The sequence below is a fragment of the Exophiala spinifera genome, assembly GCF_000836115.1.
Source record: "Exophiala spinifera strain CBS 89968 unplaced genomic scaffold supercont1.3, whole genome shotgun sequence".
Lineage (NCBI taxonomy): Eukaryota > Fungi > Ascomycota > Eurotiomycetes > Chaetothyriales > Herpotrichiellaceae > Exophiala > Exophiala spinifera.
The window spans coordinates 1,857,776-1,882,732 of record NW_015622515.1 but is presented as its reverse complement, the minus strand read 5'-3'; the positions used below and the strand labels follow the sequence as shown (position 1 = coordinate 1,882,732).

Sequence of the window (24,957 nt, the reverse complement as noted above, 5' to 3'; positions counted from 1 at the left end):
GGTATGGTACCTCTTGTGTGCCCACGTAGGCAGGATATGCTGCACAAGGTTCGCTCCCGCTGACCTATCCGATATTGAATATTCGCGGCCACGAGGCCCTTTTTTATCGCAATTTCCTCCGCGACGTTCGATAAAGGAGTGAAGGTGGGTGGGTAAGCATTATCAGGCCACTATGTTGAGGAAGAGATGTCTTGAGGTGATGTGGAAGAGGTTTGCCAGCCGTGCGGTGGTTCTGGGGCCACTAAGAATGACCCTCTCGGCAACGTCTGTTCCAACCGCAACTCATCAACGACGAGCTTTCTATCTTTCGATATATCTTCCCGGAAAGCACGATGAGCGTTTCGCTGTATCTATTCGATGACTATAACTACTTCTGATGCCGCACAACGGTTACAACCATGCGATTGGCCCATCAAGACTTCATCCTCCTCTCCTGCTACCCCTCATTGCCACACGTTACAGCTGTTCCTGCGCTGGACTTGATATACACCAAAGATGTGTTTGGATATCAGTGAAAAAGAAGCATAACCACAGAATGATGCGAGTTTCTTCATATGAAAGATAACTATTCCCACTGTCGGCACTTTCCGATATGTCCTCGACATGTTAGTTCTCACCTATCATGATGGGTTGAAAATTTTGCACTCCCAGCCTCCCGAAGGTGCCAACACCAAAATGGGCCTATATCAAAATCCACTCCTCATTTCCGTGTTGAATCACTCAGGAACGGTGTATATGATGGTGTTTTGATCATGACAGGCCATCTGATGATATTTCCATAATTATAAGAAAGCTGCGCCGCATGTACACAGCAGATGAGGTGAGCTACAGCGCAAAGTCACTTCACGTTTATCGTGGGGTCTGTCCTTGTCTAATATTCTTTCCAGGCGTGATATTCTACCTGCAGCTCCTTATTGCATTTGACTTTCCTATTTGTCTCTTCCTTCTCTGTTCTCTACAGCTTGCGCTTATGGCGAAGATGACCGACAAGTCCATATGATCCGGAAGATATCTGTCCTGATATAGCTCGAACCAGCCTCAATCGGTCCTCAAATTTCTCGTTTATGCATTGAACAATGCTTCTAGGATTATTTGATCATGATGTGGCCTTCTGGGAATGAGAGAAATGATAGTTGCATACTCGATTTCCGACAATAGTAATCTGGAATATTTCGCACGGAGGCTGTTCAAGAAACCTCAAATCTTGCATGAGGTGTACACCATAATGTTCTTGCCTTGCTTAACGCATCGAAATGCGTACATCTTGTGGAGAAGTAGTCTCGTAGTGCGACTTTGCTCGGATTGAGAGAGGGAGGGCGCAGGCACTGCCCGCACGACACGCAGTATCTGAATATCACAGATTCAATCGAAGAGTTGTAAGCATAGAAGGCCACAAGACAATCATGGGGAAAGATATTCCAATACTAAGACAACAAACAATAAAATCTCAACCGTTGAAAAGAATGCACGACCTGGAGATGCATCCAGTGCGGTGAGGACAAGACTGCGTAGTCATGGAATTGTCGCACCTACAGAACAGACCACTTTGTTATGTGGGGTTCAGTCCATCACTTCTATTGCTCAGGGATTACTTGAACCTGTGTGCATACGAGTCATCTTCGTACCTAGCAGGTCACAACACATTTTAAAAGGCCAGGATCCCTGAACGACCAAAACCCCTCGTTGTCGAAGAAGCAGATATCACATACGCAGCGATGGGATAATGAGCTTCCCCAACAGCCTACGGCCGACATTCACGCGCTCGACATTGCTCAAGACAACCATTCCTCAAAGGATTGTCCTGTCTTCATTTCCCTCCCAGACACGAAGCATGGCTACCGTCAAAGACTCAATACCACACATCATCCGTACAGCCGAGGACCCTCGGCAGCAGGGCGTCTGGACTGCCCGCCTCAGCAAGATCGAGCAGGTCAACTCCAAGATACGTTTGCTGAACCTGAGTCTTCCGAGAGAGGGGGTAGGTGCAATGACAACAACCCAGAACGATATCAAGAGCCCATTGTGAAAATCGTGAGGTCAAAAAAAGAAAACTTCTCAGGCCTGCCGTTGTCATTGTCGTCGTAACTGCTTTGCGTTACTGATGCCATCGATTGATTCCCCATGTGAACAAGCGTTGCTTCTGATTGATTATTGATGGCTGGGCTCACACGTAACACCGTCTAGTAGCCGCCTCTCCGACACATGCCAGGGCAGTACATCGACCTCTACATCCCCAACGTCGACGTGGTCGGTGGATTCACAATCACCTCGCCGCCCCAAGCCGCTTCGTCTCAGCATCAGCCCAACCCACACATCGAGCTGGCCATCCAAGCGTCGCCGAGCAACCCGCCAGCCGCATACCTCTGGCGACCCGTCCCGGAGATCTTGGACTCGACTGTGACGTTCCGGGTCGGCGGGACCTTTGCATACCCTCCGCTTTCGCTCGACAGGGACGAATGTGCGAATATAGACCGAGTAGTCTTCGTGGCCGGAGGGGTCGGCATCAACCCCATCATGAGTATGATCTCGGCTATGGACGAAGTGGGCACGAAGAGCAGATTGGGCGGAATGGTCAGCGCAGTAAGAGTCTTGTATACCGCGAGAAGAGAACATGGCCCAAACAGCAGCAGCCACAGTGGTGGCCAGGCGGAAGAAGAAGTATTGTTCGAGAAGAGACTGGCCGACGTCGCCAGAAAGTGGAGCAATCACGAACAAGTCGACTACCGGTATACGTTTTTCGAGACAAGCCGGAAAGGTAGTGCAGACGCACAAGGGACGGTCGCTGGAAACATCACCTATCGGCATAGACGTATTCGCCATGATGACCTCTTCCAGGCACTTGGACCAGAAGCCACGCGGGCCAACACTGTGGCCTATGTCTGCGGGCTGCCGACCATGACTGATGAATTTGTGGAATTGTTAAAGAAGGCCAAAGGCATGGACGAGAAGAGGGTCCAATGTGAGAAATGGTGGTAGAATATGCCATAGTACAAGTATGAGATAGAATTCTTAGCAATACATGAATAGCCGTGGGTATCGTACTGCATGTGGGCTCGCGTCGGAGACATCCTTCTTTGCCTTCCCTCAAGGTGCCATATATGCCCAATTAGCCAATTTCTGCTCAACCGTATTGCGCGTGAATCTTTACAAGGGAGAACACAACAACCTCGAGAACCATGTGGCGGAAAAGAATCTACAGATCAACAACGACCTTTCCACCGTCGACGATGATCTGCTCGTCGATGCGACTTTTTGTATCTCCCCACTCCAGCCTCTTCCATGTCGTGATCCTCGCCTCATTCATGTCAAAATCGAAAAATCTCACACGGCGGTGATAGCCGTAGTATCCTCCATAACCGCCAAAACCTGCGCCTCCGCCATAGCACATCCACAACGCGGGCTTCTTCTTTTCTTTGTCCAGCGCAGGAAGACAGTAGTCGTTGACATGATCATGCCCACAGCTCACCATGACGATCCCCTCTTCGACGAGAGCGTCCTTGAAGTTACTGTTGTACGCTGGTGCAGTTGGCGGCTCGGTCCAGTTGCCAACCCACTTCAATCCATCCGGATTTCTATACTCCGGAAGTGGAATGTGTATAAATGCCAGGTCCATATGTATGTGCGTGTATTCTCGGTGTTTACGCTTCAGATGCTGGCTTGTGGTTTTGAACCAATCGATCTGCGACTGCTTGAGCCAGTCATAGCCATGGTATTTGTGCTCATCCGGGGAATATGCATGCGTGTCGAGCATGTACAGCGTCAAGGCAGAGTGTGACGTCGAGCCCCGACCAAGAATTTCAACGACATAATTTCCAACGCCATCAACATCCTCCGGGCCGGCAGTAGAAAGTGAATATGGCAATCCGTCCATGATAGCCATACTTGCCGCTCGGTCCAAGTTGCCTTCGTCGTCATGGTTGCCGAATATGCCGGCGTAAGGAATACGATGACGTGCGAAGAGCTCCGAGTATTTGTATATAGCTGTCTGCGAATCAGGTGCGGTGTCGCCGTTGACTTGGTCACCAGTCAGAACAACAAAATCAGGTTTCTCTTCGTCAATCAGGCGTTCCAGGAATTCAAATGTTCGCGGATCGGCTTCGCATTTCGAGCCCCCGGGTAGAGCGTGCCTACATTCTCCAAGTCCTGTTGCAAGATGAAGGTCTGCAGCTTGCATGATTTTGAATCGGCCGTCCTTGCGAATTCGTGGTACAGGCTTCTCAACTCTGATGGCAGGCCCCTTGCGCACAGTCAGTCGTGGTTCGGCGGTGTTGCTGCCACCATCGATGAAGAGAGAGATGTCTAGGATATTCCAGTTTGATCGGGGATCTGCGGCATCAGCACCGAAGAGCACATCTACTCCCGTAACAATCTTGTGGTCATCATTGCGTTTCGCAGACTTTTTGATCCATATTCCTGCCGGGCGAGATTCCCAGCGTTCATCTTTCGAGTTCACGCCAACATTTGACGGTTGAATGCGTCCTACCTTGATATCAAGGACGACTTCTTCATGCGGTTTGAGATCGGTGTCTCGTTTCCGTTCGACGAGGAGGTAGGCTTTTGATAAGTAGCCTTTATTGAGATACAAGTCCTTGTTGATACGGTGCCAGTATGGACCGTCTTTCGTACAACTGGAAAAGGGATTTAAAGAAGAGCATGTAACAACAGTGATGTCTGTTACTACAAAGCCTGGATGATGCGCGGGCAGATGGTTGTGGATCGACGTAGGGAGGACACGGTATCGGTTGTCAATGAATATGACGGTGAAAAGAACGACGGTGGCTATGACGGCCAGCTGGATGCCGGTGCGGAACTGCCTTGAATGTTAGACAATCGAAACTGTACATCAGTTCGAGGCGCAACTGACTAGTCTCCTCGTCATGCTGGCATGTGGTTTGAGGGCGACGCCCACGCTGGGGGCTATCAATCTCGCATCAGTCCTAGCAAAAGACTGAGTTGAGCATTGATGTCGGAGTAGAAGAATTGGGTATTGATGTGACAAGTGACAGGCGCACACTGCAATAAAGTATGAGTAGCAGAAGCCCTCCAAGCGTTGGAGGCCTCCCAATCCAGAAATTAGAAGGTCTTCGCCGAGGCGGACGCAGGGATGATCAGCCACCTGTCGCCCAGTCAAGCTAGTACAAGAATTAATGCGGTTGGTGGCTTCCGCGTTAGAATCTGGGGTTTCGGCAGACCTTCTCTTCCCGAAGCTGCGCCCAAAAAAAAGTTCACGGCCCAGGTCGATACAGGTGCTCATCAGGAAGCATTCTAAGGAGAGAACGAGGGTGTTGTGGCATGTCGGGGCTGCTCCACGCCTTGAGAACAGCCCTTGGTTTCTCAAAGGCTGCAAAGCCAACGGTCAACACTAAAGGTCTCCCCGTCCGCGATTTGACCAAGTTTGCGGGTAATTCCACCCCCGATCGCTCCCCCATTGCTTTGTGTTAATCTGCTCAAGAGGGCGAGAGGGTGCTCGTTGATGGCCTGAAGCTCACAGGGCCCCTTCAGAAGAATGGATCCTCAAATTACAAGAACGGGTTGCTGTCGCACAACGACATCATTGGGCAACCGTTGTCCTCTTTCTACCTTCGAGGCCCGAAAGGCATATACAAAGTCGATGCCCCAACACTGGACGACTATGTCGCCCTGACGCCGAGACTTGTGACCCCAGTATGCTAATACCCTAGTATTCATGTCTTTGTTGCATGCTCACGTCTCAGGTTTATGCAAACTATGCCTCTTCCATCGTGTCACTCCTAGACATTCACCCCATTCCTTGGACCGGCGATGGCAACTCTTCGACTTCTCGGCCACTCGAGATACTTGAAGCAGGCACCGGCCATGGCAGTCTCACTCTCCATGTTTCACGCGCCATCGCCTCCGCCAATCCTCCTCCGCTCGGTATTCCCATCCCTCATTACCACAAGAACGAGCTCCAACGACCAGAGGCACCCACCATAGAGACTGGCTTAAGGGAAGCATGGTCGCAATGGAAACAAAACCGCCATGCTGTTCTGCACACCGTCGAGAAGGTTGAAGCAAATCGCTGGCATGCAGAGAAGATCGTGCGTGGTTTCCGGCAAGGTCTGTACTGGCCACACGTAGACTTCTATGCCGGAGATGTTAGTCACTGGGTTCAGGCACAATTCTCCCGGCGCAAGTCGCGCACTTGGAATCCTTTGGCCAGCACATCCGATGATGGCTTCCTGGACTACGTCCTCCTCGACATGCCAGGAGTCCATACACAGCTCCAACACGTCAGCAAGGCGATGCGCGACGACGCGAAGATCATCGTCTTCACCCCTAGCGTGACACAGATAGGCGAGTGCGCGAGAGCAATTCAAGACTCGAACTTGCCCTTGGCCATGGAAAGAGTTCTCGAACTCGGTGAGGGAATCAGTACCGGGCGCAGATGGGACGTCAGAATGGTCTTTCCGCGAAAGTACAAGGATCACGCAAAACCCCCGGCAGCCGAGCACGTCACGGATATCGAGACTGACAAAAATCCGTTGGGAGTTGAGCAGAAGGAAATGGACGAGGGCGATGTCGAGAAAGATGCGACAGAAGCACTGGCAGGTCGTTTGCCGGAGGAACAACCTGATGAGCCTGTCATGATATGTCGGCCTCTAGTTGGCGAGAGGACGATGGGAGGCGGCTTCATCGCGTTCTTCAAGAAGATATCGCCCGAGTCTGCTGCGGCAGCAGCTGAATGGCGGAGAGGCCAAACTGGTTTGTCAACCCTCTGCCCCTGTTTTCCTGAACCGTAGCATTTCCCAATATCGTCTCCTTGAATATGATCATGGCACAATCAGCGAACATACGCTAACCTCTCACAGGATGGGCTAAAAAGAGGAATCGATGAAGTGTGTTTGCGCACAATCGTTCGAGCTCGCCTAGTCAACGAACGACGGCCTGTTCGTTGTTACGTCTCACGACCGCTAGGCATGTGCTCCTTCGCATTAGCCCGTGGCCTTCTGTGAAGACTGTACTATATCACACTCGAAAATTCTCGACATGGTCATCCCAGATAAAAAAGATTTTGTACTATATACTGCAGATGCCGAAAGGGAACAGAACATAGCCAAAGCAAACCTTGTCTACTCAACCAAGCCGCGTCTACACCCTGGTGGTCTTGTTTCCCACTTTCCTCAGATCCGAGGCCGTTCCCTGTGTAAAGACACGACATGATACTACTTCACAAAACAACCATATATCCGATGAAGCGGAATCTAATCAATTGCTGTATCGCTTCATGCTCCGTAAGAAAGACAATTCCTCTCACCAGTCGAGTCCATATGAACTTCTCCAGGGAGTCATTCTTAGGGAATCGACCGGTCAAGAGCTGCTGGTTTTCAGGTCTCCTGATCGGACAGGTCACCCGACATACATCCGTTCGCCCATCTGCACATCGCCAGCGCAGCTCGTATGCGATATCTATTTTGCGGTTGCTGGCAAAGCAGTCTTGGCCTTCTCAAGAACATTTTCCGCCACAGGCATGGCACGACTCTTCAGAGTCTCGGCCAATTTCGCCCGCTTCGTTTTGGCGGCACGCAGATAAGCGAAGAGTAGAATAAACAGCACCTCGACTCTCTCCTTGGTCATCATCAGAAGACCCTGGACTAACAACCCCTTCAGTAGTTGAGGACCGATGCCCTTGAAGAGGGCAAGAGGGCCTTCGTGCTCGATGATATAGGCCATAACCTCTCCAAACGTCTTGAACGGCTTGCCCTCGCGAGCCGGAGGTGGTCGTGATTGTAGGCCAACTTTGGCGACGATCAGTGGCTGTGTTGTTAGTGTTGCCAGGGATTTGGACATGGCTCCGAGAACTAGATGGTGGTTAGCGGCATCCAAACACGTTCCACAAACAAGGTAACGTACCGAACGCCTCCCATGGACGTAATCGTGCTCGTCCTGGGAAGAGGATATCTTTCAGGCGCTGGTAAGCACCGTATGTGATGGCGGGATTGACACACAGCACGAGAGAAGCCTTGAGGCCCCTCCACAGGCCAGTCCAGCCGTCCTCGCTGTGGACAACGTCCTTTCCAGTCTCCCAAAAGCCCCTCTTGTGGCCCTTGGGTTGTGTTTGCTGCCTTGTGGTGATAACAGCAACAGGGATTGTGAATACCTGAGCAAGAGCTCCTGCGACTGCACCCAGGGACAATTCAACTGCCGTACCCGGATGTTGGCCGGGAGTTGTCTCATATTTCGTCCACAGATCTCGCACCACCGAATACCAGTAGAAATAGGCAAAGTTTGTGGATGCAACTCCGGCGAGGGCACCTGCAAGACCCGAGTAAAGACCATGTACACCCTCGTGTTCAACGATCTTCACAATAGCATCGATGGTGGATTCGTAGTGATGATGTTCGGCAGTGTGGTGATGCTCCTGGTTCTTCTTTTTTATTTGCACTTGTAGCCTCGTTTTCACGCTAGAATGTCTGTTAGCATCGGGTCACCATTTTAAGGTGAGGACATGTCGTACATATCAAGAGGATATACTAGAGCATTGGCCAGAACCGCACCCGATGCGCCCGCCACGGCGCTCTCCCAAGGCGCCAGACCTGCCTCGCTCGACATTTTGCGACAACTCTTATCACACCTGCAAACTATCGCTTAGGGGGGCTCTGAAATGGTGAGAAGGTGACGCTGGGTTTCGTGGTCCAGAGCTCCGATGTGTCGACGAGGAGAGATATGCCGTCGACCGTTCAGAGGATATCGGGCCAAGGAGCGAGATGTTGTGTACAGTGAAGGAGAAGCGAAGGAGAAACTGGGGAGAAATGGGAGGACACAGAGGCCGGCAGGAAGGAAAATAGTGGCAGCGACAAGTGTATCTATAGAATCATTTCAACCCAGATCCTCATTCCCCCGAGAAAGCCTGCGGGATGACATGGGGGATGCGTCCAGTCTCTCCCAGCCGCTCCGTAGAGCCTTGTGCCGAGGTAACAACAACGGCAAGTTTTGGATCTGGCATCATCGGATCTGTTGAACCGTCTCATCCCGGGTCGTTTTCGGCATTGGCACGGCTCACTACATGTAACTAGGCTGGTTCTGCGCAAATGGTCTTGTGCTCAACCATACAGGCCTCGCACGGAGCAGTGCTACGGTCGATCACAGCTTCTCTTCATATTGACCTCACCGGTATCTATGTGAAGGCATTATATCAAGCTCGCTACGACTCAGGGTCAAATGTATCACCAGCAATGGATGCCAAATGGTCGATACTCGAGCAGCAGGCGCTCTCCATAGAACGAAAAGCCTCCAAGGCCGGCTCAACGGCGGATCTCGAGGCTACAATCAGAAGCGCCGAGTTGTACCTTCAAGCCCTTCGACTGGTCGACAGACCTGCTGATCGTAAGAGACTCGACACAAAGTGTAAGGAACTCCTAGCACGAGCTGAGAAGATCAAGAATGGATCACCTGTGGCTTCAAAATCGTCCAGCAATGTCCAGGTCAGGCGCGAACTCAAGGCACCTGTTTCAGCCCGCAAGCTTACGACGAGAGAAAACATCATCATTCTCGAGGGCTCAAAACTAAATGGCTTTGTTTTCAAGCCTTGGACACACGCACCTCATCCGGACGAATTCTTGTTACAAGATGGTCAAGAACCGTTTACAGATTCGTCGCTTCTTCCGCTTTCCGCAGAGCAACTGGAAACTTTTGGCGGCTGGAAACGGGCAGAAGAGGCTATTCTTTCCATTGACAACAATACTACGGGACAGCGTTATCCGACGAAAGCAATGATGCAAGCCAATGAACCGATGGATTTGGTCCAAGATTTAACATCTGATTGCTCAGTAGTCGCAAGCCTATGTGCTGGTGTCTCCCGTGCACAGGCCGGTCATCCCAAGGTAGGGTTTATCAGTTTGATGCAATGTCCCATTGACATTGGAACAGATCTTACGTTCAATTGTTCATCCATACGACTATGAAAATGACCAGATCTCGATCTCGCCGAACAGGAAGTATATATTACGGTTATATTTTAACGGTTGCTGGCGGAGGGTCGAAATCGACGACTTTCTACCGAGCTCGAAGTCTTCCCGGGTGCTTCATGTCATAGACCGTCGAAATCCCGGTCTGTTATGGCCAGCACTGGTAGAAAAGGCTTATCTCAAAGTACGAGGGGGCTACGACTTCCCTGGAAGTAACTCTGGCACTGATCTTGCTGTGCTGACCGGCTGGCTCCCTCAGCAAGTATTCTTGCACGATGAGGGAGTTGAACCGGATCGTCTATGGGAAGAAATAGCCACGAATTTCAACGAGGGGAACATGCTAATCACCATTGGCACTGGCAAACTTCCAAGCCGCGAGCAAAAGTACCTTGGACTCGCAGCAGAACACGATTATGCAGTCCTAGCCGTGTCATCTAATAAAGATGCTAGGGAGATTCTAGTCAAGAACCCCTGGGCGGATGGCGATGTCTGGAAAGGTGCATCAAGAAGAAGACCCAACCAAGAGGACGGAGCTGGAGCAACGACGGACGACGATATGCTGCCTGGGACTTTCTGGATGGAGTTCAACAGTATGTTCAGCTATTTCGAAAATATGTATATCAACTGGAATCCTGGTCTCTTCACCAACAGAGAAGATCTCCATTTTTCATGGCGGCAGCAAAATCTTGATCGAACTGGAAACGTTCTGGTAGACAATCCCCAGTTTGCCATTACCGCAGAACAAGACGTCGAAGTCTGGTTGCTTTTGAACAGACATTTCAGAACAGGCGATTACTCGCAAGCAACAGTTGGCAAAAATGGCTACATCAGCATCTATCTGTATGAGCGCCAGGGAAGGAGAGTATTAGCCAGTAGCGGGGCGAAAACAAGGGGACCTTTTGTCGATTCCCCGAACACTCTGTTGCGGTTCAAGGCTACTGCACAGACCGCTTATACGGCTGTCGTGGTTTCTCAAGAATTACCTCCTGGTAAGATAAATTTCACTATATCAGCATTTTCGAAGGGCCCAGTCACCGTGTCAGAAGCTCGACTCCAGTATCCTGAAAGATTCAGCATTGAATCATCGTGGACTAGATCAACCGCTGGGGGCAATTCGGACTCTCCTCATTACCTGACCAATCCACAATTTCGGTTAAGTCTCAGCGGCAAGCAGCGCTTAGCTTTGCTTCTCCGTGTCAAGAGCGGCAAGAATCAAGAATCGAACATTCATGTCAAAATGCTGCTTGTATTCAGCGGTGGGTCAAGGATTGTGCGTCTTCGACCACGAGATGTGCTCGCACACTCCGGGGACTATCGGCATGGGAGTGCTGTCCTGGAGACGGAACTGGATGGCGGCAACTACACTATCATCTGCTCGACTTTCGATACCCACCAAAATGCTGACTTCACGCTTGAGCTCTGCTCCAGCGAGAAGACTCCTTTAACGCAACTTCCCCCCGAAAGTAGCGGGCGACTTAGTATCAAGAGCGCACCCGCGGTCTTCGGTATGAACACAGATCGACTACTGGCCCCTCTCACTATCAAAAGGATGAGTTGTGTGACATTTGTAGCCCGGCACGAAGTGCCCCCTGCAATTGCACAGTCACTGTTCAAGATGACGCTTGAGCAAGGTCAAGGACCGTACAAACAGGTGTTGGCGAGCAGCAAAGTTGACAACGAAGAGTTTACTAGTGTCTCTTCCGGCCTTCGCGTTGGGGACGTAGACCTTCAGCCTTCCATGTGCAGTCTTGGAACTGGTGGCCTGTGGTTAGTACTGGAACGATTGGCTCAAGGACAAGCTTCTTCTCCCAAGGTCGAGACCCTTCAAGTCGAAGCGTTCACTGACGAAAAACTCGAGGTGGGCCCCTGGGGTCTGGGCGAAGGGTAGGTCAAAACTTCTCTAAATTTCTTGGCTTGCTCCTGTTCAACATGCGTCGAAATGACAGCAGAAGAAATATTGTTGTGTTTACGAGACGAAATCCAAAGAATGGACGAACGCTATTCACGCCAGAATACAGGAGATGCATAGCCTTTTTCGCCAACTATTCGACCGGTATAGCTGGAGCTCACCCTGCTTGCAACATAATGGTGTTGGAACCCATGGACACTAGGTTTGGAGTGCCCTTCCTTCTCAGACGGATGAGTCACATGGCTGCGTAAGTCTGTCAACTGCTGATCGTCCACTTATACACTCACAAAGTTCAATCTCGACCGGAGCGGACACCAATCAAAAGTCCTCTCTTTACTGGCTGGCCAGCGGGATACTGTCCTGGGGACCGTGAGATTCAGAAAGGCATCTAGGTTATCTGGAGTAGAAACCTTTCTTTGGTCAATGCCATCTAAGGACCCGCAAAAAGGGCGATAGCCTTTTCCTGCGCTTGTACCAGAGATGTTGCCTGGAAGGCTCCTTCCGCACGTTTGTCCTACGAACCTATAAGTAAATCTGCACATCACAGTGTCACAGTCAATTTCCCCTTCACTTTCACTTTCACTTCTACATTACCAACTTGATCTCGTCGTCGGTAATCCCAGCCCAAATATTCTAAGACTTTGTTATCCCTCCCATGCAGTCGGTCAATCTACAAGCTTTTCACAATGTCGGCATACGAAACGGAACTGGAGAAGTACGAAATCGAATATATCGTCCACACAGAAGAGCGTATCGATAAATACCGACCCGGAGGCTTGCATCCTGTGGCGATCGAGGACACTTTCAGCAATGGTCGCTACACAGTCTACAACAAGTTAGGTCATGGTGGATCTTCCACAGTATGGGTTGCACTTGACGAAAGGTAATTGGCGTCATTCGTATGACGACGGACTGTATTCACAAGCTCTAGCACGGATGAATGGGTTGCAATAAAAATTCTGACCGCTGAGAGGTCCAGACGTTCTCGAGAACTAAGGTCGTATCAGCGTCTAGCGAGGCTTCCGCAGGAGCTTGGGCTATCTACCTATTTTGTGCAATTACGCGACCACTTTTTCCACCAAGGCCCCAACGGCAAGCATCTGTGTCTCGTTACCGAACTTCTTGGTCCACGTCTCCCTGTTGTTCTCGAGCAGTTGGGCGATAAAGACACATGGCTTGCTCCAAATATCGTCCTGAAAGTTGCTCAGAGACTACTAGAGGCAATCGAAGTCTTACATCGAGCTGGATTTACGCATGGAGGTATGAAGAACCCTGGAGCTGTTACAACCTCCCAGTGTAATTCTGCTTAGGGGTTTCTTGCTTGGTTTCTTGACTAACCGCAGTAGATCTAAACATGAACAATATTGTTTTCACTTGTCGTCGCTTGGCAAGCATTGAAGGCGGAATCTGGACTGAGCTGACTTCACACGTGAGCTGTAAGTTGGTTCGACGAGATGGAAGCCCATTAAGCCCGTCGGTTCCAAAGGAATATGTGGAAACTGAGCCGTGGTATGATTGGAATGACGAAGAGTTTGAAGAAATCAAGATACTCGATTTGGGCGAAACGTTTCGCCAAGGGCAAAAGCGTTCTCCCTGCACTCTGCCAGGCGAATGCCGAGCTCCAGAAGTTATCTTCGAGGATTCTTTCGACCATAGAACTGATCTATGGCAAGCCGGCTGCGCGGTACGTCCTCCTTCTCAGTCCTATTGTGTCGGTAGCGGTGCTAACAGGTCTCGGCCGCCGAAGATTTATATGTTGGTCTTCCACATGTTTCCATTTTACGCCATCGGTGGAGATCGAGATCTTGTCCTAACCATGATGGATATTTTGGGTGACTTGCCGAAGGAGTGGATACCTCGTTGGGAGAAGATACAACAAGCTTCAATTTATTCATCGGGGCCTTTGGATCCAGAGAGTATGTCAATCCTTTCCTGTAGAACTCGCAGGTCCCTCTTTCGATTTCAGTTTTGGTTGTCTGATCTAATCTACTCGGGTTGTCCGGTGTGCTTTGGCTGAAATCTCTATCCGACGATTGCAACGTCGGTTCGCTAACGCCTTCACCGCTAGGTGCGAATGGTAGACGGCCGAACCCCTCGATATACTATGGGACGAGGAAAGTTCCAGAAGAGACTTTGAGGATTCTTGTTCCAGTGATCAAAGGCCTACTGACGTACAAGAGGTCTAGCAGACTTTCTGCGCTTGAAGCGTTGCAAATGTTGGAGAAGCTGAAGAGTGAAGAGGGAGATGGAACACCGGCCTTGTCATAATGGAAACAGAGCCTGGAACTATGAGAAGAAGAGAGTTGCCACACAACAAGACGCTGCGAGAGTTGATGCCAAGTGGCCTGGTACCGAGCCTGCAACCCACTCAGAAAAGTCCTCCAAAACTCGCCGAAGAACTAGTACCCCTTGGACTGTTCAAAATCATTGTCACCCAGGAGATGACTCCTCATGAGGCGGAGGCGCTCTACTCCCGCCTCCCTCCGCATCCTCGACCTCGATGAGACGACTCCGCCTCCGCCTCATTCAACATTTCTCGCTTAGTTCTTGACAGTGAGACATGGGTAGATGGATCGCGGATGTCTTCGCAATGAATGTATGAACACGAAAATGAGTTCCGCAGGAGCAATTACCTATCTCATCCGCGGCCAACATGTAATTTTCTGTCGGCCAGTCGAAACTCGATCCTGCGGTCCACACGAGCAGCACAGCAGCTCAATGCAATTCGTCGTCATAATACGCAATCGGCCTTCATGCGACCCTACCTCGTTGAGAATATTGAGAAGCCCAGACAGCGTCACTTGTTTTGTCTTGCTTTCTGAAGGGTTGACATGGAATGGACATGCTCTGCTTCCTTGTCTTACGATCGTTTTTGACTCGCAAGGTCCACGTCTTCCAATGGGATCACGCAGTGTTGCGGTAGCCTAGCAAACAAATCATTCAAAATGCTGCCGTCGACGCTGGCAAGGTTCAGGATGTGGATGTCCAGGTCGAAAGGACCTGCAATCGACAAGCAGAGGCTGGTTTTGCCTGTTCCAGGAGGCCTGTACAGAGGTAGCCCCATCGATAGGGAAAGCCACGCTTGACGTACCATTCTCGCGTGGCTGGGTCAAGGAAGCTCGCGATGTCGTTTAGCAAAGCTTTGTTTCTCCCTATCATCATACACAACGGTGGACATTTGTCAAGTAGACCTCGTCTTCGATTGCTCGGTCTCTTCTCTTCTCTCTCCCTCAAGAAATCCCCTGTGCTGTCCACGCGGTGATACACGGGTTGGTAGCCCATGCACCAGAACCAAACCCCTCCATTCAAGGCGCATATTGTAACGGCTGCTTAGTCGAGCCGTCTGCGGGGGCGCGTATCCTCTTAAACACGGCGGCAGGAGGAGCTCTGAGCCGAAGTTGAGCCGAAGACCACGTGATCAAAGTCCAGAAAGGCGTCTGGATTGGCGACATAGCAGCTACTGTAGCACTCCGTAACAAGCTACGGTATCACCCAAGGCAAGAAACCGTGTAGTTCCACGCTCCGAACGTATTCAGGTCCTCGACAACACAAGCCGAGCGCTTTGCTTCACTGGATTGTCGAGTAATTTCGCAGTCATGCTGGTGTCCCTGACCGTTGGCAAGGTCGATGCAGGCGTCGCGGTTCTGCTCACCGAAGATAAAAGACTGGTGAGTATCATGTACTATAGAGCGGACAGCCATTCTGACACCTTGTCTAGATAGAATTCCCATCGATACTCTTGCCTTCATCCATAGCCTCAGGCTCAATTGTGGACATCACTGTAAAGCAAAACTTCGAGGCTGAACACAAAGCAAAGGCTGCGTTTTCCTCCCTACAAAAGCAAATCCTAAACACATATGGCATAAACACCCCAGCTACACCTGTACTAAGACTCCGAAATGCTACTCAAACCTCTCTTGTTCTCGAATGGGATCCTATCCAACTCGCGACCACTACTCTTCACTCCCTGGCGCTGTATAGAAATGGAAGCAAGGCAGGAAACATTCCACGACCACTGGAACAGACAGCCACCAAGATCAGTGGACTGGCTGTAGATTCGGAATACTCCTTCTATCTCGTACTCAAGACGAGCGGCGGAACCTACACGAGTAACGACCTGACTGTCAAGACTCATGCGATGAACAATTTAACCGGAATCACGGTAACACCAGGAGTCATGCCCCCGCCCATGAGGGAGGCTCTTGAAACAGCTATCGAGCGTATTGGCGCAAAGATAATCGACACGATCCGCATCGATACAACCCATTTCGTTTGCACCGAAGGTCGTGGTCGCGACTGGGAGAGAGCTAATGAGATGAACATTCCAGTTGTCAGACCTGAATGGATAGAGGGGTGTGAAAGGGAGGGGAAGATTATAGGAGTCCGCGGATACTATCTGGATGCAGATCCCAAGCAAAGACACGTTGGATCAAATCCGTCTCTAGCTGGTCGGCCTTCGACAGTTGCTCCACCCTCGCAAGGAAGTATTCCGCAACGACCGAAAGAGACCACGACAACTCCAAAGAGTCCTACCGGTGAGAGTACTGTCAGTGGTGAGCCTGGCCCTGAAGTACCGCCGACTCCACCGCAAAAAGATCTTCCACCCACGCCAACTGACGGTGGAGATGATGACGACGAGGAGGAAGAAAGCGAGGAAGAGCCAGAGACACAGTCAACCGAGTCCAAGGGCAAACAGAAGGCCCAAACATCAGATGCAGAGGAAGATGATGAGAAAGACGAAGAGACAGAAGAAGAAGATTCATCAGACGACAAATCCCGGGACCTCCATGCCGAACAGAAACATGAACCCCAGGTTGGGACCGTAAAGGAAGGAGCCGAAATGGAGGATGTCGCGTTATGATACACAGACTTATTAAATCGGAAACCATCCGCTGATTGACTTGTGGTGCACTTTACGGAGGAAGATTATAATCGGTAACGGCCATTAAAAGCTTACGGCTGGAAGCCGGACTATGACACAACACTAGACTCCGGTTCTATCGAGAGATTCCAACACATGGCTACATGGCTCTTTGCCTCCCTTCAGTCCGTTACACGTTTTCAGCACATCGTGTGGAACACGTGGTATTCCTGGGCGAAAGATTTCTTGGACTTGTTCTTTTCCTGCACCAATGGCCGATTTTCCGCCGTTCCTCAAAGCTGACAGAAGACAATATTTGCACCGCCTCGAGAAGCTCAACTGGCCGGTCTGCAGCCTCGTCAGAATCCGCTTCCACTGTCCATGTTTGGCAAAGCACCGACCCCGGGTTTTCACGGTTGATACGTGGTTGACTGGGAAGGTCTGAATATTGTGAGATGAGGCTCCTTTTCCCACGCGCTGTCGATGCACAGACCACAAGGTGGCGCAATCCTCATCAAGCCACCGACAGGCGCACGCGGCTGGGGAGCAATGGTCCCGGCTCCAGCCTGATGCCAAGGTGTCAAAGTTGAAGTATAAACATGTCCAGCCTCGTCGAGCCGAGAACCCGCCGTATTCAGCCTCAGGCATTTCCCCCTTTGGGACGGATGTTGTTACAATAGATTCTACTGCATGGCTAACTGCGCCCAACCACTTGCACCCATCTCACCTGTTTCTCGTCAATCTCGTACCCGAGCCTAAGAGGGAACGTGCCTGTCTATCTTGATCGTCGTCCGCACTGACCTCTGTAAGACCCGTGTTTCTCCGACCTCCTCATGCTTTCCCCGGCCTCTCTGTATACAATCACTAGTGAACACAGCAGCATTCAACAAGTATATCTGCCTTCGTTTTTTCTCTCGTTGTCTCAATTGTTTCTTATCTCTCATCCTCGTCCCGTAGTCACATTCGCAACAGGAATATTTGAGTCAAGACCAAACCATTCAACGCAAACAAGTCTTGGTCAAGACATCCCAAGAAATTTGACGCTTCAAACTTCGTCAAGACCTTCACCACACACAAGTCAACTTTTCTCGACATTACAGATCAACAACAACCAAAATGGTTCAATCAAGCGTGATCGCTATCATCCTCGGCGGCATTCTCTCTTCTAAGATGCTCTCGCAAGCTGCTCCACTGGGGGTCCGTCAGGACAGCTCAACAGCCTCGGGATCTTCAGGCTCTCCGTGGGCGTCGGCCCCGTACACAGGCTACCCTTCCGGGGCGGCGTACGTCGCCCAGGTCTACCCCGACTACACGTCGCAGTACAACGTCAAGACGGGGGCGGTCGACTTCAACACGGCGCTCGGGCTCGTGTCGCGCTCGTACACGAACGGCGGGGCCGACACGACGGCGCTCGTCACCTTCACCGTGGCCCAACAGTTCGCACAGAACTGGTGCCAGCTGGTCTTCGACCTCGCCGACCCCAGCTCGTACGCCACCGGGTCGCTCAAGGCGCAGCTGTTCACGAGCCTCGCGCCCGCCACGGCCGACACCACCACCTGGCCCTCGGGCAACCTGAGGAACCAGAACATCGGCGCCATCGACGTCGTCCCCGGCGGCGTGGCCCAGTGGCAGGTCGGGTCCGGACCCGCGGCCACGTCCAACGGCTTCTTCCCCTGCAGCTCGATCGCCGGCCAGCCCTTTGCCGGCGAGGTCGTCCCGCAGGGTGACCAGGTCGAGATCTCATGGCCTGCAGGAACAGACGGCATCAAGATTCTGGTCTATTAGGGATTGCGTTCCCCGGCATCATCACCGATGCCATCATCGCCATCCCCATCTGCGTTCTGTGGTCAGTTTGTTGAGCGAAGAATGTCTGTTTTTCTTTTCCAACGTATTGTACAGCATGGCGATCGGGACCCCAGGAAGAGCCGCCCATGGTGGATTGAGAGACATCCATCTATTTGTTTTTTGTCTGTCCAATTGTGCATTATTTATCTGAGCAAGCGACGGCGCCTGGTCTGGTTTCAATATTTGGTATCTGATTTTGATTGATACCTTGGAAGATGTTTGAGTTCCCGGTTTTATTCTTCTTGAGGGATTGTTGGCCATGATTATTTTGGTGTCTATGGACGGACAGTCCATGATCTCTTGGATCACATCCCTTCTTTGTTGCTCTCTCTCACACGCACCAGGCCAGCGCAACGGCAGAGATTTATTTTAGTATGTATCCTACATGGATAGTTTTTCCAATCAGAAAATATCATTCTTGGATTTGGAAAGCATCTGGTTCCTGAAAACTTCTCGGCTCTCTCAATTGAAAAGTCCCCCCATGTCCCAATGTCCCACAAGATAGATGCCCCTGCCAGTTCAGACCGTACAGCGTCTGTGCCTCAGCTTTCCGTTGACGTGCCTTGAAGATCACAAGATATGCCTGTGTCAAATCATCCATTTTGTTATCAGTATCTCGAGTGTTAGTGAAGGGAAAGAGCTCGTCCAGAAATCCACGGCCGTCTTCAACCTTTCCTCGCCGATCGTCATCTCACAGCGAGTTGTCCTTGTGAAGTGTCGGAGTCATTCATCGGACGGGTCAAAGCGGCGTGGTGCCTGACTACAATAGCGATCCTAGGATGCCGGTGGTGGTGATGGCGGTGGTGTCGGCGGCGGCGTGGGTGGTGGACTTGGTGGTGGCGTAGGAGGTGGTGTCTAGAGTCAACACGTCAGGCTGCGGTCCAAGACTTTACGACAATGGGCAAAGGGTAAGGGGAGAAACGCAGATGGAGCAGCTTCGTACGTTTATATCCCAGTTCTCGATGTCCTTGGAGGTTCCTCCTTGACCAATAACTGCCATAGGTGGTGGGGTGTACATATGTCTTGTTGTGCCCCTGTCCCCCTCGGGATGGACGTTGGAAATCGCGTCTTCTATGAATGTTAACGATCCCATGATTTGATTTTTGATATATATTCTGTCTGCGCGGTAGTGTTGGACGGTCCAGAGAATTCTTTTGGTTAGGGTGCCTGTAGATAGATAGATAGACAGATAGAGAGGTAGAAAAACCACAAGCATGAACGACTTGTCGTTCATCTCTTTATATACCTGTGTAGGTATGTATTGGTTTGCGTGCAACGAGCCCGTTCAAAGCTGCTCGTTCGATGACACTCGCCGTTTCTGTCGGATCACCACTGCATGATCAAACAAAACTCGCCCTGTGTCGCGGAGAGAGGCATTCTCATCAAGAGTGCTTGCTTGCTTGCTCGCCCGGTCGCTCTCTCCATTCCTGTCGGAGGTGACTACGGAGTCGACAGTCATATTTCAACACTCTCATATTGCCTGCTTGTCTAGGCGTGATGACCTGCACGGAACCACGCTGTCGTTTGTCAAGATGGGGGGCGCTGGCAAATGATTTGAACCTACGGAATTTAGCAACGAGCAGACAGTGGGCGGGGTAGAAAGAGTGATGATGCGAGATTATACGCAAACAAGAACAATGCCTTCTCAGAGTGATGAGATTGAAGGAGAGTTGGGTTGTAGTTTTAAGGCTGGAATCACCTCGGACCCCCTTGACGTACAGTAAATCAATCTCCACAAGGCTGAGAACCCCGTACGAGGCTCTGGCCCGAGGTCCTGCCTATTTTGAGCTTAGTGTAGGAAAGTCGTGGGATACTGCTCTTCAACACAGGACGATCACCAAGGTACGGAGTACTTGGGCGATTATTGTATATGTGAGCAAAGTATTGCACAGGATTGACTTGTCGACAACCATGTCCACAGACCAATCGTGGCCCGTCAAGAAGGTGGCACTCTCACCACCTCCGCTGCACGCTCTCGCTGAAGCCATCACTTCCACACTTTCGTCCAACTTCTCCTCTTCATCATGCACAGTGGAAACGCCACCCGATCTCACTCTCCCGCCCTACCACCTTGCCGGCCCGGGACTGACTGGCTCGCCTCGTGTCGTCGAAGTCGGCGATCCATCGTACCTGGTTCGCTCCGACTTCAGCCGCAGGTACGAGCTGCGAGCCATAGCCAGCCAGGCGGACATGTCGCCCACGTCGGGCCTGATGATCGGTGCCGGCGCCGGTCCCTTTTTTGTGCTGGGCCAGAACGCTGAACTGATGCCCAACTTCGCGTACGGCACAGCAGCTGCACCCCCCGGAGAGCCTTCTACTACAGCTGCTGCGTCGACCATGACGCGCAATCGCACGCACTACGCCAAGATCACATCGCCTTCCGACGCCGTCTCGTGCTGTCCGTTGCCATCCAGCTCGAACTTGGGGTTGATGTGTAACTTGTTCTGCTGCGACGGAGAGCCAGGCCCGTGTCTGCACGTCAAGGCGCGATCGCGGACTGGTCCGCTCAACCTCACGCAGGCCATCCAGCAAGGTCTGAAATCTGCGTTTGGCGACGACCGCCTCATTTCCCTGGGCGGCGTGTTCCTGATCCGCAAGGGCAAGGCAAGGTTGCATGTCATGCCGGATTTCCCTGCGCAACCGTTCCGCGACCATGACGACGTGGTGAAGTGGTTACGCTTCTTCGACATGGAGTTTGACGATGGCGACGGGTCCGACGCTGGCCCACTGGTGTGTTTGAGTGTCGTGCACTCCGGGGATGACAAGGGCCTGAATCTGCGCATGGAGCACACACATTGTTTCACTGAGGCCGGGGATGGGAGCGCGGAAACTACCAAGGGCGGGCACTATCATTACGATGTGGACGACACAAAGCAAGAGGTCGAGTATGAAGGGTGGTTCAATGTCGCCGAGTCTGTGTATAGGGTTGACTATCCTTGACATTTCATTGCTCGTGGCCAAGAGGCTGGATGATATTCACCGTCCCTAGGTACATACATAGCGAGCTGAGGCCCCCTGGTAGGGTCATCCCTCGCACACAACCGTGAGGCAGTGGCCATGCTCAAAGGGTAAACTTGCTCGTCGTCACGGAAGCGATCGTCAGCTTCAGACGTAATTTATCGAGCTGTGTTAACTCCGTGAAGCCTTGAAGACTCCCCAGTCAGACTTTACTTACTAAACGAGTATTTTTCCATCATCTCAATTGCCACCAACGTCAGACCATTGCTCCCTTCTCAGCCTTGGTGCATGAAGGTGCAGGCTCTCTCAATACCGACGAACGCTGTGCTGCTGGATAGGTGTCTGGTCCGCTCAGTATCGATAGATATACCCTTGCACTTTCCGAAAAGAGTACACGCACTCCACTCCACACCGCAGGCCATCACTGTATATCCACAATACCAAAGTCTTCAGAGAACATACCGTAGGACGATTTATCCTTGTCTCCAAAATAAGTAACGCGAGTTCTAGCTACACACGCGGAAAGCCAATCCCGCCGTCGCGTGGTAGACTATTTAGTTAGGACAGCACGCGTTTGAACCTGCGCAGCTCCTCCTTGGAGCAATGTATGGGGGATTCTTGGACGGATGGATTAGTCACGGTGGACGCGTTATTGAAAAGGGAGCCAGCCAGTCGGGAGCCTTTACGGCTATGGATTCTTTCAGCCCATGCCTCCTTTTTCCATTTCAAGTAATTGGCCGCAGTGCAAGCAGCCAATCAAGCATGGACCAGCTTTGGCGCAGACGTCCGTACTCCGTACGTAAGCTGTCCGTACGGAGGGACACCCTAGTTACTTGAATAGGTAGGAAGTGTAGCGATGTATGTCCACCCGTCATCACATCTGCCCGGTGAGTTTCTGCGTGGACCACTCGCATGTACCTTGATTAACAATCTTGGTGGAGAAGGGGGGGGGGGGGGGGCCGGGTACACGAGCACGGATACAGTGTGACACGGGAATTATTAGAGAGCGAGAGTTCGGAGGCAGTATGAGGTAGATTACATATCTACCTATCCTTTTTTGCTGGCTATATAAAGACACAAAGCAGTCCGTTCTCGGCCAGCTTTTGAAGACTGAAGTACCTCTTCCAAGGAAGACCCCTTTGTCGTTGATAGAGTGTGCTGCCTTCCAGCCCGAAACATTCGTCACCTTCACATCCTTCAATCCCCAATCCCGATTTTGAAAAGCTAGCCAGTTCATCAACGACAACAGCAACGATGGGCATCGACTTTACAGTCTTCAAGGGATCCGAGTCCGGAGACATCGTCGAGGCGAAGGGCCACCGAGAAGTCGGGCCGAGACAGGCCTTGATCCAGATCACGCACAGCGGCGTGTGTGGCACAGACGAACACTACCGACATCAGGACCAGGGCCTGGGCCATGAAGGCGTCGGCATCATCAGGGAGATTGGGTCCCTGGTCCCAGAGATCTCAGATCTGAAAGTCGGTGACCGCGTAGGGATGGGCTGGATCCAGAAGGTGTGTCTACACTGCACGTCATGCTTGACCGGCCGCCACTCCAAGTGCCTCAACTCGGAGCAATTTGGGATGCAGAACTTGGACCAGGGCTGCTTCAGCACCGGCATCGCCTGGGACGTCTCGTCTCTGTTCAAGATCCCCGACGAGATCGATTCGGCCTCGGCTGGACCGCTGATGTGCGGAGGAGCGACGGTCTGGGCCCCTTTGTATGAGCACGGCGTCAAGCCCGGAGACCGCGTCGGCATCCTGGGTGTCGGAGGACTGGGCCATCTGGCCATTCAGTTCGCCAGCAAGATGGGTTTGGACACCGTGGTGTTCTCGGGCACCGAGTCGAAGAAGGAAGAGGCTCTCAAGCTTGGAGCCACCGAGTTCTATGCCACCAAGGGCGTGACAAAGTTCGAGGGCGTCGAGCCTGTCGATTTCTTCCTGGTCACGACGAGCGTCCTTCCAGATCTGTCATTGTGAGTTGAAATCTGTTCTCCCCCGCCACCATCTATCTCTACCTGGCGAGCACTTACTCACGGCTGATGTCTCGGTGCGGCAACAGGTATCTCCCCGTGCTGGCACCGTTTGCAAAGGTGTTTCCCCTTACCGTGGCCTTCGATCCTTGGCCTGTGCCGATCCTCCCTCTGCTGGTGTATGGGTACACTATTGTTGGGTCGGGCGGCGCGCATCCTCAGTCAATGAGAGCCATGTTGACTTTCGCTGCCAAACATAACGTCAGGCCGGTCTTGGAGAAGTTTCCCATGACAAAAGAGGGCATCACGGCGGCCATGAAGAAACTCGACGAAGGAAAGATGAGATATCGGGCTGTCGTCGAGGTGTGATGGGACAATATTCCAATCTTAGGGGCTCACAGAAATGGCCATGTGAAGTTGAATCGAAACATACCCAAGGGTTTCGTAATTCCGCATGAAACAGTGATTTAATCTGTGCGATTCATCTGTCTCGCGCTAGAGACCTCCAGATATCTCGATGACGCTGCCGTTAACGTAGCTACTTTGCTCAGAGAACAAAAATGCTACTACGTTGGCCACCTCTTCCGCGGTTCCCATCCTTCCGAGCGCGACACCCTGCTCAGTCTTTTCTATCACCTCCTTGCCCTGACGAACAGAATTGTTTGTCGGAGTCCTTATCGATCCTGGAGCGACAACGTTGACTCTAATCCCCCGGGGACCTAGTTCCAGTGCCATGGATTGTGAGAAGCCGATCACGCCAAATTTTGCGGCGTTGTATATGGCATGGCCAGCACTTGCCTTTAGTCCTGCCACCGAGGACACATTGACAATGACAGAACCTTCAGTCAAATGCGGAATGCTGCTTCTGGTCATGAGGTACGTTCCTTTTAGGCTTGTGTCCACGATCTTGTCCCAATACTCATCTGTCGTCGCCTGCAGTGGTAGAGTTGTCGGGTTTATACCAGCACAATTGAAGAGACAGTCTATCTTGCCCAAGTCACTGACAATGTTGGAAATTGTGTCCTGGCATTGCCGGGTTGATGTCACATCCAGGTGGAAGATTTTGTGATGAGGCGACTGTAGCTCCTCAGCAAGCTGGTCCAGGCCGGCGGTGTTTAGATCACACAGGGCGAGTTGGGCCTTATCAGTGTGAAGGCGTTTTGCCACGGCGAGGCTGTAGTCAACATTCAGCAGGAGTTCGAATCCATCTGTCATTGCAAGTAATGGCTGACCCGATACCACTAGCAGCTCCTGTGATTACAATCACCTTGCCTCTGAAATCGAAAGACATGATTCTGTTGATTGCCTGCTATACGTAGATGTCTGGCCTTCAAATGTTCACAATGACAAAGGCCTTCCTCTGGACCATGTGGTCATGGGTGTTCTCGTTCCGAGCGCAGTGGTTTCTCACTTACAGGGTGGAAATGTCCGAGCCAAGACACCGGCCAGGAACTGCATGTAGCGTTAATGACCATTGACCATGCT

At 51.6% G+C, this 24,957-nt stretch overlaps 11 protein-coding genes across 11 annotated transcripts; 8 read left to right on the top strand and 3 right to left on the bottom strand.

The window, feature by feature from the left end:
• Positions 1-1,831: 1,831 nt before the first annotated feature.
• PV08_04429 (uncharacterized protein) lies at positions 1,832-2,976 on the top strand (the record flags this gene model as incomplete). Its single annotated transcript, XM_016378777.1, has 2 exons — positions 1,832-1,978; positions 2,188-2,976. 2 exons carry the CDS (start codon positions 1,832-1,834, stop codon positions 2,974-2,976), a joined length of 936 nt encoding a protein of 311 aa, XP_016237454.1.
• A 217-nt stretch (positions 2,977-3,193) lies between these two features.
• PV08_04428 (uncharacterized protein) lies at positions 3,194-4,879 on the bottom strand (the record flags this gene model as incomplete). Its single annotated transcript, XM_016378776.1, has 2 exons — positions 3,194-4,810; positions 4,865-4,879. The coding sequence occupies 2 exons, from the start codon at positions 4,877-4,879 to the stop codon at positions 3,194-3,196; spliced, it is 1,632 nt and encodes a 543-aa protein (XP_016237453.1).
• Positions 4,880-5,292: 413 nt separating this feature from the next.
• Positions 5,293-6,761, top strand: PV08_04427 (uncharacterized protein; the record flags this gene model as incomplete). Its single annotated transcript, XM_016378775.1, has 3 exons — positions 5,293-5,401; positions 5,453-5,664; positions 5,715-6,761. The coding sequence occupies 3 exons, from the start codon at positions 5,293-5,295 to the stop codon at positions 6,759-6,761; spliced, it is 1,368 nt and encodes a 455-aa protein (XP_016237452.1).
• A 667-nt stretch (positions 6,762-7,428) lies between these two features.
• On the bottom strand, positions 7,429-8,571 carry PV08_04426 (uncharacterized protein; the record flags this gene model as incomplete). The annotated part of the gene is made up of 3 exons (XM_016378774.1): positions 7,429-7,820; positions 7,873-8,423; positions 8,477-8,571. 3 exons carry the CDS (start codon positions 8,569-8,571, stop codon positions 7,429-7,431), a joined length of 1,038 nt encoding a protein of 345 aa, XP_016237451.1.
• Positions 8,572-9,194: 623 nt separating this feature from the next.
• PV08_04425 (uncharacterized protein) lies at positions 9,195-11,814 on the top strand (the record flags this gene model as incomplete). The annotated part of the gene is made up of 2 exons (XM_016378773.1): positions 9,195-9,842; positions 9,889-11,814. The coding sequence occupies 2 exons, from the start codon at positions 9,195-9,197 to the stop codon at positions 11,812-11,814; spliced, it is 2,574 nt and encodes an 857-aa protein (XP_016237450.1).
• A 707-nt stretch (positions 11,815-12,521) lies between these two features.
• PV08_04424 (uncharacterized protein) lies at positions 12,522-14,103 on the top strand (the record flags this gene model as incomplete). The annotated part of the gene is made up of 5 exons (XM_016378772.1): positions 12,522-12,718; positions 12,767-13,095; positions 13,179-13,519; positions 13,583-13,751; positions 13,904-14,103. The coding sequence occupies 5 exons, from the start codon at positions 12,522-12,524 to the stop codon at positions 14,101-14,103; spliced, it is 1,236 nt and encodes a 411-aa protein (XP_016237449.1).
• Positions 14,104-15,431: 1,328 nt separating this feature from the next.
• On the top strand, positions 15,432-16,696 carry PV08_04423 (uncharacterized protein; the record flags this gene model as incomplete). Its single annotated transcript, XM_016378771.1, has 2 exons — positions 15,432-15,503; positions 15,554-16,696. The coding sequence occupies 2 exons, from the start codon at positions 15,432-15,434 to the stop codon at positions 16,694-16,696; spliced, it is 1,215 nt and encodes a 404-aa protein (XP_016237448.1).
• A 1,116-nt stretch (positions 16,697-17,812) lies between these two features.
• Positions 17,813-18,481, top strand: PV08_04422 (uncharacterized protein; the record flags this gene model as incomplete). Its single annotated transcript, XM_016378770.1, has 1 exon — positions 17,813-18,481. The coding sequence occupies one exon, from the start codon at positions 17,813-17,815 to the stop codon at positions 18,479-18,481; it is 669 nt and encodes a 222-aa protein (XP_016237447.1).
• A 1,971-nt stretch (positions 18,482-20,452) lies between these two features.
• PV08_04421 (uncharacterized protein) lies at positions 20,453-21,481 on the top strand (the record flags this gene model as incomplete). Its single annotated transcript, XM_016378769.1, has 1 exon — positions 20,453-21,481. One exon carries the CDS (start codon positions 20,453-20,455, stop codon positions 21,479-21,481), a length of 1,029 nt encoding a protein of 342 aa, XP_016237446.1.
• Positions 21,482-22,753: 1,272 nt separating this feature from the next.
• On the top strand, positions 22,754-23,841 carry PV08_04420 (uncharacterized protein; the record flags this gene model as incomplete). The annotated part of the gene is made up of 2 exons (XM_016378768.1): positions 22,754-23,475; positions 23,562-23,841. The coding sequence occupies 2 exons, from the start codon at positions 22,754-22,756 to the stop codon at positions 23,839-23,841; spliced, it is 1,002 nt and encodes a 333-aa protein (XP_016237445.1).
• A 126-nt stretch (positions 23,842-23,967) lies between these two features.
• PV08_04419 (uncharacterized protein) lies at positions 23,968-24,763 on the bottom strand (the record flags this gene model as incomplete). The annotated part of the gene is made up of 2 exons (XM_016378767.1): positions 23,968-24,646; positions 24,705-24,763. 2 exons carry the CDS (start codon positions 24,761-24,763, stop codon positions 23,968-23,970), a joined length of 738 nt encoding a protein of 245 aa, XP_016237444.1.
• Between the last annotated feature and the right edge of the window lie 194 nt (positions 24,764-24,957).